Source organism: Rhamphochromis longiceps, linkage group LG7 (assembly GCF_057381845.1).
Source record: "Rhamphochromis longiceps isolate RC_006_pf linkage group LG7, R_longiceps_female_GT1.1, whole genome shotgun sequence".
In the NCBI taxonomy this organism is placed as follows: domain Eukaryota; kingdom Metazoa; phylum Chordata; class Actinopteri; order Cichliformes; family Cichlidae; genus Rhamphochromis; species Rhamphochromis longiceps.
In genome coordinates, this window is record NC_140563.1 from 48,659,445 (window position 1) to 48,673,233 (window position 13,789).

Here is a 13,789-nt window from a genome sequence, read left to right on the forward strand (position 1 = left end):
TTGTTTGCAGCCGCTGCAATGTTTTCGACCAAAACAGGCACAGCTTGATGACACCATCAATATGCGCTATCGCGGTAGAGCGGTGTAGTCAAAATCTCTACCTTTGGCCAAATTTATATCATTTCTACCGTATACCGTTTATACCGCCCACCCCTAATTTCAATTTCAGATTAACTTTTTGCCTTGCTCTGAATATTTCAGTTAGCTGTATCTGAAGTTTTACATTGAAGTTTTAAATGAACACTCTAAAATTAACAGCTCTTATGCGTTTTGGGCGGTCATCAGTGTTTCTTTAACTGTTCAGCACATTACTACAACTACCATGCCAATTGGTCCTTCAACTAGAGGTGAACACATTCAACAGATGTTTGGCATAACATAGCATCTGACCAAAATAAGCTTTTGCGTCACAAGGAAAGGGGGGGGGTGGTTGGTGAAAGCCGAGGAAGCCTGAGGGAGTCATCAGTCTTTCTACATAAATATTTGATTGACGTGCGATCAAAAATAGCGTGAAGGGAAACGACAGAAATAAAAGGAGGCAAGTTAGTCACGACAGACAGGGAAGGCCTCAAAGGCAGGATGGAAAGAAAAAAGGAAATAACAATGGCAATAATTTTAATGACCACAGCGGAATTTAACTCACATTAGTATCAGTAATATCAGTTTGTTATTGCGAATTCTTCCAGTAATGATCAAGGAACCTTCCTTTTGAAATAAATGAGCCTTTCTGTTTGCTGAGGATTACAGGAATTTCTTCTTCTACTACCCATCAGTTACTCCATGCAATAATTGTATAGTGTCATGTCAGAAGCTGGGCATTCCTCCATAAAATGTTATCAGTTTGTATAAGTATTTTAATTATGTTAAGTTTGTTACAAATTGTTTGAAATCTGGTGGAGAGAGAAAAAAAGAAGCTTTTTCAACTAACAAGCTGTCACGTAAGATCGTTAAAAAATGCTGCAAGACGTTACAGATAAAACGCTGCTGTCGCCACATGTTTTCGGGTCAGCTATGGGAGGTCAACAAGAGCTGTGACACTGAGCCAAGCTGTCAAGCTGGTGACGTACTTTCTCAGATGCTGACCAGATGCTGATTCTCTTACAATGCAATCTGCAGTAAAGCGCTATTATCCCCCAGTGATATGGCTCATCCCACAAAAACATCCTGCAGTCACAGGCAATGTTGTCTAGGCTCTCGACAGGACATGATACAGGATGTGCTATCACACTGCTGTCAGCATATCAGTAATTGGTGACATTCCTCCAAACATTTCATTGTTTTTCAAGCGTATCATGGCTTCTTAAATCCGACAAATACAAAACACTAACTTCACGAAAAGGACAGTGAGATTTAGCTTTTTTCTTTCTTCCTTTTTTTTGTTTGTTTTTAAAATCCAATGTTAATTGTTCTCAAGACAAAAACAGTGACACAATCCAGGCGAAAAAATGTTTTAAACTAGATTGGCAAAGTTTGTGGAAAGAAATAAAGACGATTAAATGTTCAGTGTAATTCTATCTCCCGAGGATGTTTCAAATCTAAATTCAGTTTACTCTAAGGTAGGAAAAACACCTCCATCCTTCCTTTGGGAGCACAAAGTGTTACAATCATTGTGTAGTTGTACAGTGCTGCACTGTGACTTTAAAAACCAAATACTTTCTATAGCCCTCAACAGCATCAGATGCCTAATGGTTTTAATATTGATTTAATCACAGTTATTACAATTTCTCATGAGGATAAGGGTCCTTATGTACAGATACTGCAACATTTTTCATTTAGCAATGAGGAGCTTCATCAATAACATATTTAGAAATAATAGCCTAGTTAGAGGCAATCTCATTTATTTGCCCATCTCAGTGCTATTTAAATCCTGGTTTATGTTTTTAATTACCACTGTAGCATTTTGCCCTGACATTATCACTTAAGCACACAATGGAATAAAAGTTTCAAGTTCTTCCTGGGTTCAGTCCACAAACATAATCTAAGAACAGTGTATAAAAGTCAGAATCTCCGGTTTCATTGGAACATTAATTTTATGGCCAGTGCCATCAGCATCAGCCTTCCTCGATACTCTCTAAAACTTCTCTTACGATTTTATAGTGTGGAGGGTAAAAGACACAAAATACAAAACTGCTTGCTCTTTTGTAACATTTCACTACAGAGGGGCCACTGGGGAATCAACACTGCAAAATCAACATAGTTTACTGTCTCTCCAAACAGACTCACAGAGCTGCACAGCTGTGTCAGCTTGACTGTGTGTGAAAACAGCTGGCGATAGACAAGCACATCTGGAGACATGTGAAAATCATGCATTACGGATAAAACTAACTACTTGTAGTGGCATCCCCACAACCTGATCTTTTTTTATGATTAGTTAGTGACTCTTTAACAACCTTATGTTACAGCTGAGGCAGTATGTGTAATCAGGGTTAAATAAAAGTGGGCCAAAGGTGGCATTTTATTTCCAGGTTCAGTCCCAAATGTGCATTCAAAAGAAAAGCAAAAAACTGCACGTGCGCACGGTAGTACAGAAAAACAAAGATGCATTACTTACATACAAGTGAACCTCGCTGTTGAGATAGCATAAACCATAAGCTGTTTCTGCAGATGTGAGGATAAGGTGCATTGGCTTTGCATCAGTCAAGTTAATTTGAAATATGACATTTTCCTGAAAGGAAAAAAAACACAAATTATTACAAGAATAAAAATAGAAAATCACACAATGCAGCTGTTATATCTACTCATATAAGTTCAGACTGAAGTTTTAAACGCAGCGTCTATTTTTACAGTGGAAAGTCTGCTTTACATATGAAAGCTAACAACTTTCCAAATAGTTTGCAGGTTCAGAAAGTGTTGCAGGCAAATGATGTCTGAAGGTGGTATACATCTCCAGGTGGAAGATTGGGACTGATACAAAAGACAAAGCAATCAAGTGTTATAAATATTCAGTCCCAATGTTTAGCCATATGGGAACTACTGCACTGTCTATTAGAAGTTTTCTGGAAAGCCTTCCACGTTGTGTATGTGCCACGTAATACAGAAATAAAATCAAAACATTAAAATGTTTGAGAAGCACTTCAAGCAATGCTTCTGGCTCGCATTGTATAATTTTTGATTGTGTTATCATAAAGCAGAATGAAAAAAGAAAGGAAAACAGAATACATAGCAGCTATGCTACATCATTTTTGGGGGGATGAATTAATGTAGACAATGAAAAATATCCTGTAATGAAATGACAAGAATTAACCTTTAGCACAGGCAAAATTGAAACGTAGCATTTTCCTGAAATTCAAACATTATTACACTGGCTTAAGATGAAAAACATCACAAATGCGATTTAAGCATTTTCTAACCTGTGACATGAAGAATGAAAAGTTCTGAAACTTCAGAGAGCAAATAAAAAGACCAACATTATTATGGTCATTTTGCACTGAATCACAATTCAACACTGCTCAAACTTTGAAGGTCTTGGGTAGAGCTGCTCACCAATTTGCAACCTTCCCTATCTGTCATTAAATTAATAGGCCTCAAGTTGACAGAGGAGGGAGATATTTTACTTGCAGCACACAAAAATAGTTCCAACCCCAATTTAATACCGCACAACTTTGATTTAATTTCCATGCTGGAGGAAATCTCAGCAGGGGGGACGTGACTATTCCTTATTTTCGCAACCATGAGATGTCAACACGTGGATCGCTCCAGACACACGTGCAACCACTCATTTGAAGAGAGTCAAAAACAGGCAAGAAGAAAACAGTCTTCAAATGCCTGCTTTTGAGCTGACGCTGATATTTATGAGGTAATGTAGCTTGGTTCTATTATTACATTTCTATGCAATGCAAGGGAGGAGACATAAAAAACATGTAAAGCTATAAAATTAATTATTTACCAGATGTGCAATTAGATGCATTTGTGTAATGTATACTCTGTGTCTTGGTTGCATTAAAACTATCCCTAAAGGTGTAGTCAGAATTACTTATGTACAGTCTTATTATTAATTTATCTACTTCGTTTCATTCACAACCTGCTGCCTTAACAATGGCTAACCTTGGTGGTTGTTATGAGGCATATTACATATAAAACACCATTAACATAATTCAACACATAATGTAATATCCAATTAACTATATTTTAACCACAGTAACATAATGGTGATGTGATTTGCTAATCACCACCCCAGTCACACTATGAATCAGCCTTAATTACTATGCTTCGCATATGCGTTTGGCAAAGCTGGTGCTGCAGAGATTTATGGATGTAAGTGGTGGTGAGTAAACCTTTTGAATGTGGAATAATAAGTCTGGGTTTAAAGACTTTTTATTTTTTCGACAGACTTAATTCCAATGAATCCCAGGTCTTTTTACTTCCGCAAGAGACCCAAGATAATTAGGTTTAGAAAAGTGAAAGAGTCATGGATTTGTAATCAGCTCAATTTTATGACTCAGTGCATTAGAAATGAACAACAGCTTTAAAAAAGAAGAAGAAGAAGGGGGGGGAAACTTGGAAGTATTGCTCCAATGTGAGGCTTTTATGGGAGGTTAACATTCACAACTTTTTCTTGACACCAAATGCTTTATTCTGTTATATTGTGTGTATTTGAAGGCAGATTGTTTTCAGACAGAACCTGTTAGTGAGACAATGAGCTTGCTGGGGAAACAGTAAGACGCCCTCATATCAAATTCATTTACTTGATACCTGATGTTGCCAGAGTGTGATCCAAGAGAATTGTGATGAGCTCAGGTTGAAGCTATGGAAATTTTCAGGCGCATACAGAGCAGAGCAAATTAAGTCTAAGGAGACCATGGACAAATTGCCTATAAACCAAACACAGATGAATTTCAAAGACAGCCTTGCACGCTGAGTGCTATGGACAGAAGGATCACTGATATACACACACAGTGAGACACAAGCTTTAACCGGTGTCTAGTACATGCAGGCTTGTGCTTAATGACTTCTGCATCTTATAAATGGTTTCAGTCCCCAGTTTGAAAGGAAAAATGTCTAAAAGGGGTGACTGCAGTCCCAGGTGAAGATACAGTGGAATTTATCTGAATAGATCAGTGGTTAGTAGAGATGGACCGATCCGATATTACGTATCGGTATCGGTCCGATACTGACCTAAATTACTGGATCGGATATCGGAGAAAAATAAAAAATGTAATCCGATCCATTAAATATCACGAAAGCACCTCACAAAACTTGCAACACGCCGTAACTCACCTCAGAACGTTAGCACGTCGGAGCAGTATGCATCACGTGATAGAGCGGCTGTGGCATGCAGGACCTGTCAGTGGTCTGGATAGCATTTGGAGCTTCGCTAGCAACCCGGCATTTCATCTCCGACAAAGTTATCCCGAGAGAAGTAAAGCAAGTGTGTAAGTCCATCTCTGAATGTTTGTAAAGCATTCCTGCGTTAAGCTTAACAAGCGACTGCCTCTCCTGCTGCTACTTCAATGGTGAAACTGCTTAACGATCAGCTGATCGGCTTTTCTGTCGCGAGTCCGTGTCTCTAGTTTGCTTTTGGCCCACTTTGCACCAGAAAGAGGAAACCAGCGGCTGAACAACAGCAGCACGTTTAAGCTTGATAAGCTGTTGTTAGAATTTATTTAATATTACTTTCTACACCAGGATCTTTTTCTACCTAGCTGACGCTGGTAACTGTGCAGGGGCGGATCTAGCAAAGTTTAGCCAGGGGGGCCGATAGGGCATTAACAGGGAAAAGGGGGCACAAAGACATACTTTTCTTTCTTACTCTCATTTAAAATGTCTAGCTTTTAATAAATAATTATCTGACACCCAAACTTTTAATTTGATGTAAAATGAATAGAAGTCAATTACTGTATATAGTAACTATTAAGTCTAATATATATACCCTAGTAAGCTATAGTACTTTTTCCTTTGGGAAGGTACCATCTGTGCAGTCTGCAATTTTGTTGAAGAAAGATGTTGAATCTATTTAATATTTCTTGAAAAATAATTGATTTCTGTGCATTTTTTTTCACACTGCATCAAATTAAGGTTGATTACGTTGATTAAGCATCATGAGGTGGAGCGTGAGGGGTGGTTCCCTATTTTTTATTTATTTATTTTTGTTGTTGCTGGGAGTTGGAACCCTATTAGTTAGGTTGCTTAATATTTATGCTAAGTACTCTTTAAAATACCAGAATAGGGAGGATGGTGTAGGTTTAAGTTTATTAGATTGATCAGTATTGCTGAACTATGAAATATTTTTTTTTGCATACAGGTATAACAGAATAGCTTTAGTGTAGTTGTTGTTTTAAACTTGAGTATGAACTTATACAAAATGCAGCAAGATATTTAAAAAACAGTTTTGTTGATTAAAAAACACTATATCGGATTCATATCGGTATCGGCAGATATCCAAATTTATGATATCGGTATCGGTATCGGACATAAAAAAGTGGTATCGTGCCATCTCTAGTGGTTAGGACTACTTATAAAAGAAACATGTTCGCTACAGGCAGAGGGTTTGGCATGAAAATAATAACTTACCACAAGAACCTGGAACACAGTGTCTAAAGCTGTTAGATATCCAAGTACTCAAATGCTGCTCTGCCCATCATAATAGCATCACACTCACTTTGAATGTAAAGATAGACCCAGTTCTACAAGTTGGGGAATTTAAAATTCCTGTGATAGCCCACAGGAAACTCAGATATCAGTGAATAAGACAGGGGCTATAAGATCAAATCACAGGCCGAAAAAAAATCCTGCAAAGGGTGTTGAAAAATAATTGGCTAACATATTAGCATACCGTATAATGCTAGTTGTCTGCAACAGTGCAGAAGGTGGCCATAAAATATGAGCTACTGCTGTATATGATTTCCATGTGTCAGTCTCTATAAATGCATAACATGTGCAATACTGTGTGAATGTGGCAAGGTGAGCCACAGGAAATCACATTTTTGATTCCATCTTCTGTGCACGGTATATATTATTAAATTTAAAAAAAAAGAAAAAGAATACAGCTAGATTGCCCTGAAGACAGACTAACCTTAGAGAGGTCTGAGGTTCTTTTGTAACATTTAGTTTGTGCCTCACTTGTTGTGTTGCATGTGCGTAGAGCAAATGAATGAACGGCATTTCCTCCTGACTTCATTGTGCTTCATACAGAGATAACTCTCGGCGGTGTTTTCCTTAAATACCCCTTTCTAATGAGCTTTCTGTCTAACTTCCCTTCATCCTTTTGTGACTTTCTTTCTTTCCTTTTGAACTCTGACCCTGATCACTCACCTTTGCTGCTTTTGTTCCTGTGCTTTCAAGATACAATTGTTTTCCTTTTCAGGTTTTTTTTCTTTTCTTCAGAGCATTTTTTGAAGGGCCTTTGCTGATGCAGTTTCCAGTTATTCTTTTGACTCTCTCCCTTGGCTTGAATTGGCTCTCTTGGTCTCGTCTCGGCCTTGTGCCAAGAGCCTGACTATCCAAGCCTCTGTGTGACATCAATGAGTCCTGTACAAGCGGCTCCTCCCAGTGAATTCTCTCTGACTGTGTACCCCCTTGATGCTCCCTCTATAATTCTCTGTGGGGTCAAACTGTGACAGTCAACTGTTCCTGGCAGGTTGTAAATCAGTATGAAAATAAAGGAATGGGGAAGAAGGTGATAAGACAATTTGGAGGACAAAGAAAAGAGGATCCAAGAGCAAACCTCCCTTTTGACTGGACAGTCTGGCATAAGATGAATATGTTCCCCTTTCTTTTTGTTTACAAGAACAGTTTTTTTTATATAAACAGACAGCCAAAAGCAGATAAGGGGTATGTGTTAAGAGGTCACATGTCCACTTTTTTCTGGCTTTTTGATATGATAAAACGTCCACTCGTGGTCCCATCAAGAGACCAGGATATGCCAATTATGCACAGTGTTGAGTGGATCACACAGATCGCAGACCAAATTCCTTTTGTGAACTCTCACCAGTCTCAAACAGAGTTCACCTTTTTTTAAAATCAGAGAGCTTGCGCCATTCTTTCCACAAACTACACTTAGAACTTTTCGCAATTAACTTTTCTTCCTCTCCCACAGAACATAATGTGCCTAATTTTACTCTTCGGGCCTAATAAAAAGACCGAGAACCATTTCCTTTCTAATATGCTTTAAATCTGTTTTGTCATCAAACTGCATTTTCTTCTGATTTACAGTCCATTAAATGAGACTAAAGACCTGACGACATTTGCAGCAGTAACTGTGTCTTTGAGACAAAGACAATGATGTGCTTGCACAATGTTAGCAGCATTACTCGAAGCAAAGAAAGGCACAAAACCATATGTGAGGTAACCAAGCTTCATTCTTAAGGACGCTTGTGTTAATGATTCTTTGTATATCATAACATTTTCCAGTGGAAATCAAATTGAATCAGTTTAGCTTGCTGGTAAACGTTTCTGCTAAAGGATGACAGGATTCTCAATGGCTTTCCTGGGAGAGGTTAAAGGAAAGGACCTTGAGGCTTTTATTAATTCTGGAGCTGATGGATGGGCAGGCAGGGATTGTATTTCACCATCCTGTGACAATGTCTTAGCGAGGCTGCACACATCTGCTTTTCCATTCTCATACTCTCTGCCAGATGACGGCGAAAAACCAATACAGTGAAAAATAAAACGGGATGATCAATAAATAGTATTTGCTTAACAGAAGTTGTGCAAAAATACTACATAGTCTAAGTGAAAACAAACAGCAGAAGCAAGCAAACAAACAAAGGACACTGATAAAGAAATGACTAATGCGAGCTGACCGACAATGTTGGACAGTGAAAAATGGAGTCTGGCCGAACAATAACAACATATAGATTAGAACTTTTCTAGAATTACTTTTCACTGACATTCCCTGAAGCAAAAAGTTTGAAAATCAAAACATCCCAATACCCTATCAGCAATTACTGCATATGTTTGTTTAGCTGGAAAATGAATTCTTTAAACACAGACCAAAATTGAACAATGTGGCTGTGTTGCCCTTAAGGCGTTTCTCTGAATAAATAGGTTCATAAATTTGAAATAAATAATTCTAAAAAGATTTGCCATTAAAAAATTAATGTGTTGTTAAAATGAATAATTCATGCTTTACATACGTTTTAGTTAAAAGGAAAATATCGCTAAAATGTATTTCCCGTTCTGGCGGGGCACTTCCGGTTCCGGTCGAGCACTTCCGGTTTGGGTCAAGCGCTCGGTTTTGCTGAGAAACAGGCTCATGCTAAAGGCAGTATGGAGATGTAATCTAATGCCATCTACTCCGAATTATCAGGCCGGAACGCCGTAAGTTACTTTATATGACAGTTTGTACAGATAACTTTGGATATTAATGTGTATTTGCTAACATGAATGTTTTAGTGAGAGTAATGCACTTTATTGATGTAAACATGCTTCTGCCTGTTGAGATGGAGTTTATTTTCTGTCATTTCAGTTTTCACCACATGTTCATGGAGACAATTAAACAAGCTGCAACTAAACTCCAGGGTCTTCATTTGTGGTTTAACTCGGTGTCACCAACATCCTCGTTGAAAACACTACAGTGAAAAGGCGGCTACTGGTGATTCATCACGGTCAAAATGGCATCCAGTAACAAGTCTGCACGCAGTTTAAGGACCAGCCGCTCATCTGGATCAGCAGTAAGCGCTGCCCATGCTCGAGCTAAAGCAGAAGCTGCCAAGGTGAGAGCATGCTATGCAACAAAAGAAGCACAGTTGAAGGTTGAAAAAGCTCAAAGCGAACTGGAAAAGGCAAAAATAGATGCAGAATTAGAAGTGTTAACATTACAGAGGGAAGCTGATGCTGCTGTAGCTGAAGCAGAAGTGCTAGAGGAAGCTGAAGCTATACAAGAAGAACCTGAGAGTAGAAAATCTCCATCAGAAAGCGTAAAATTAGAACGTACAAATGAATATGTACGATCTCAAATGGAGACCAAGCTATCTCCCAGTCCACAAAAATTACCAACCACTTCTTGCCCCCAAGCAAGTTCACCCAACACATTTGTAACGTGGCATCCCTCTGAAGAAGGCAATTTAGAGCCACAACCCATCAACTTTGAAACAAGACTTACCAAAGATAATATTGCTGCTCTAAATAAGCCCAGCCAGCTGAAAGGTGAAACAAAACCTAAAGTGGAGAAACAAAATACCTCTCTCAACCCATGCGGCTCACCATTCGTACCTCAGCATAACTATAACACCACGGCCAGCATTTTAAATCCAGCAGAGCCCTTTGCCCAATACATGGCACGTCGAGATTTAATAATCTCAGGCCTTTACCAGTTCGACGATAGGCCAGAGAACTACAGAGCATGGTGCTCTTCATTTACCAGTGCAACAGCTGAAGTCCAACTCACCCCCATTCAAGAGCTAGATCTCATGACAAAGTGGTTAGGGAGAGAGTCAAGTGATCAGGTGAAACGCATACGTTCAGTATATGTCAACAACCCCACATTAGCTCTATGCAAAGCATGGGAAAGACTGAATGAATGTTATGCAGCATCAGAAATAATCGAAAGGTCACTTTTCCAACGGTTGGACAGTTTCCCCAAAATAACAGTCAAAGATCATGTCAAGCTTCGTGAACTAGGAGATTTACTGCAAGAGATTCAAGGCGCTAAGGAAGACGGCCATCTGCCCGGTCTACTCTATCTGGACACTTCTCGTGGAATCAGCCCAATCGTAGACAAACTCCCATATGGACTTCAGGAGAGGTGGATGTCACACGGCTCTCAATATAAAGAGAACAACCAAGGCTGTTTCCCACCTTTTGAGTACTTCTGTGAATTCATATGTAAAGAGGCAAAGAAACGCAATGATCCAAGTTTCCAACAGCAAAACTTAAAACCAGAAAAACCTTTTGCAAAAAACTTAAATTCCAGCAAGCCAATTACTGTACACAAAACCTATATTTCTCCCCCTAACAAGGACTTTAACCGGAACTGCCCACTACATAACAAGCCACACCCACTCAAAAGATGCAGAACATTTAGGAATAAAGCACTGGACGAAAGGAAGGCCTTCCTCAAAGAGAAAGGATTGTGCTTCAGATGCTGTTCTTCAGATACTCATCTTGCGAAGGAATGCAAATCTTCGGTAAAGTGTTCTGAATGTGACAGCACAAGTCACGATGCAGCCATGCATCCCGGTCCTCCACCACAGACCAACAAGGCTCCACCTCCGGCACAAGAGAATGGCGGGGAGAGAGAAAACAGTCATGACATGGTTGATGTCACAACAAGCTGCACAGACGTGTGCGGTCCAGGTCAGTGGGGACGTTCATGTTCCAAGATATGTCTCACATGGGTGTACCCTAAAGGTGACAAAGACAGAGCTGTTAAGGCATATGTAATACTAGACGATCAGAGCAATCGTTCTTTAGCCAAGCCTGAGTTCTTCGAACTTTTTGACATTAAAAGTGAACCTTTCTCCTACAATCTTAGAACATGCTCTGGTGTTGTAGAAACATGGGGTAAAATAGCTGAAGGCTTCCATATCGAGTCACTGGATAGGTCAGTGGTGATCCCTCTACCATCGCTCATAGAGTGTCAGGACATCCCTAACAATAGGAATGAAATCCCAACTCCCAGCGCAGTGCTACACCAGCCGCACCTCCGTACCATAGGAAAGTACATCCCAGAGCTAGACCCTAAAGCCGAAATACTCCTGCTACTAGGGAGAGACATTTTACAGGCACACAAGGTCAGGCAGAGAATTAACGGCCCCCATAATGCCCCCTTCGCCCAGCGCCTAGACCTAGGGTGGGTTGTAGTTGGGGAGGTCTGTCTGGGTAATGTCCATAGGCCTACAGTCAGCACCCTGAAGACAGTCGTTCTGGAAAATGGCCGCCCTACAGTTTTCAAACCATGCAGTAGCCTCCTGCAACTCAAAGAAATGCCACACACAAACAGGCCAGGTAAAGCGCCCGAACAAACTCTGGGTCAAACAGTTTTTAACCGGACAGATAACGACAACAAACCAGCTCACTCAATACAGGACACTCTCTTTCTAAAAATGATGGACAATACTATGTACAGAGACGTGGACAACAGTTGGGTCGCCCCACTTCCATTTAAGGAACCCCGCCAGCAATTACCAAACAACAGACAGCAGGCAGCCACGAGGTTCTCCTCCTTAAAACGCACCCTTAATAGGAAACCTGAAATGCGGGAGCATTATGTGGCCTTCATGGAAAAAATCCTCTCCAATGGTCACGCTGAGGTGGTCCCCCCACTGGAAAAGGGAGAAGAGTGTTGGTATCTTCCAACATTTGGAGTCTACCACCCCCAAAAACCCAATCAGATCAGGGTTGTCTTCGATTCTAGCGCCCAGTACTTGGGTGTCTCTCTTAACAGTGTCCTCCTTACTGGCCCTGATTTAAACAACACACTTGTCGGAGTTCTTCTCCGCTTCCGGACAGAAAGTGTTGCAATCATGGCAGATATACAGCAAATGTTTCACTGTTTTATGGTACGCGAAGACCACCGCAACTTCCTCCGTTTTCTGTGGCATAGGGACAACAACCCAAACAACGAAGTTGTCGAGTACCGGATGAAAGTCCACGTGTTTGGCAACTCAACATCCCCCGCTGTTGCCATTTATGGACTACGCAAGGCCATCAGAGCAGGTTCGAAAGACTATGGTGCAGATACAGTAAAGTTCGTGGAGAGGCACTTTTACGTAGATGACGGCTTGATCTCTGTCCCCTCTCCTGCTGAGGCTATAGACTTGCTTCAAAGAACACAAGCCTCACTCGCTGAATCCAACCTACACCTGCATAAGTTCGTTTCCAACTCTCAGGCAGTTATGCAGGCCTTCTGCCCAGAAGATTGTGCTCCTGTCATTAAAAACTTAGATTTAAGTGGTGAAGAGACACAATCCCAGCGAAGCCTTGGACTCATTTGGGAAATAACAAGAGACACATTCACTTACTCAGTGGCCACCTCAAGCAAGCCATTCACTCGCCGTGGCGTATTGTCCTCTGTCAATAGCGTCTTCGATCCCCTGGGCCTATTGGCACCCATTACAATCCAAGGAAGGGCCCTACTCAGAGAGCTTACTTCAGAATGTTCAGATTGGGACGTACCCCTTCCAGAGGACAAACGAAGCAGATGGGAAACATGGAGAAATTCCCTTCAGGATCTAAGAGAACTACATGTTCCCAGAACCTACACATCCACCTCACTAAGTCGAGCAAAGCGAAAGGAACTGTGTTTGTTCTCAGATGCATCTACTAAGGCCATAGGAGCTGTGGCCTACTTAAAGGCAGTTCAAACAGATGGGAAGGTCGAGGTTGGGTTCATAATGGGCAAAGCAAAACTAGCCCCCCTGTCAGAACCTACAATACCAAGACTTGAACTATGTGCAGCCGTCTTGGCAGCAGAAATGGCTGACCTCATCCAAGATGAGTTAGACTTAGACTTTGATGCAGTGCATTTCTATACGGACAGTAAAGTAGTGCTTGGCTACATCTGTAATGAGTCAAAAAGGTTTTACACATACGTTCACAACAGAGTACAGCGCATTCGCCAGTCATCAAAGCCAGAACAGTGGCATTATGTGCGCACAGAGGAAAATCCAGCAGACCATGCGTCTAGGTCACTGTCGGCATTCCAACTAAAAAAGTCCACCTGGTTCACCGGACCACCCTTCATCCACCGTCCTGCCGCAGAGACAACACAACTGAGTGGAAGGTTTGACCTGATTGAACCAGATAAAGACTCAGAAATTAGACCAGAAGTAAAAACTTACGTCACTCACCTCCAAGTACTCATCTGTAAGCGTTTTGAGCACTTTTCTACTTTTCAGTCTTTAGTCAG

The 13,789-nt window shown here is 40.7% G+C and overlaps 1 protein-coding gene across 2 annotated transcripts in view; it reads right to left on the reverse strand.

Moving 5' to 3' along the window:
• Positions 1-13,789, reverse strand: part of eng (endoglin) — a 51,937-nt gene that overhangs the window by 15,384 nt on the left and 22,764 nt on the right. For both annotated transcript variants that reach the window (XM_085413999.1, XM_085413998.1), the window contains exon 4: positions 2,552-2,665. In XM_085413999.1, coding sequence (XP_085270125.1) covers positions 2,552-2,665 — 114 coding nt within the window. The remainder of the gene's footprint in view (positions 1-2,551; positions 2,666-13,789) is intronic.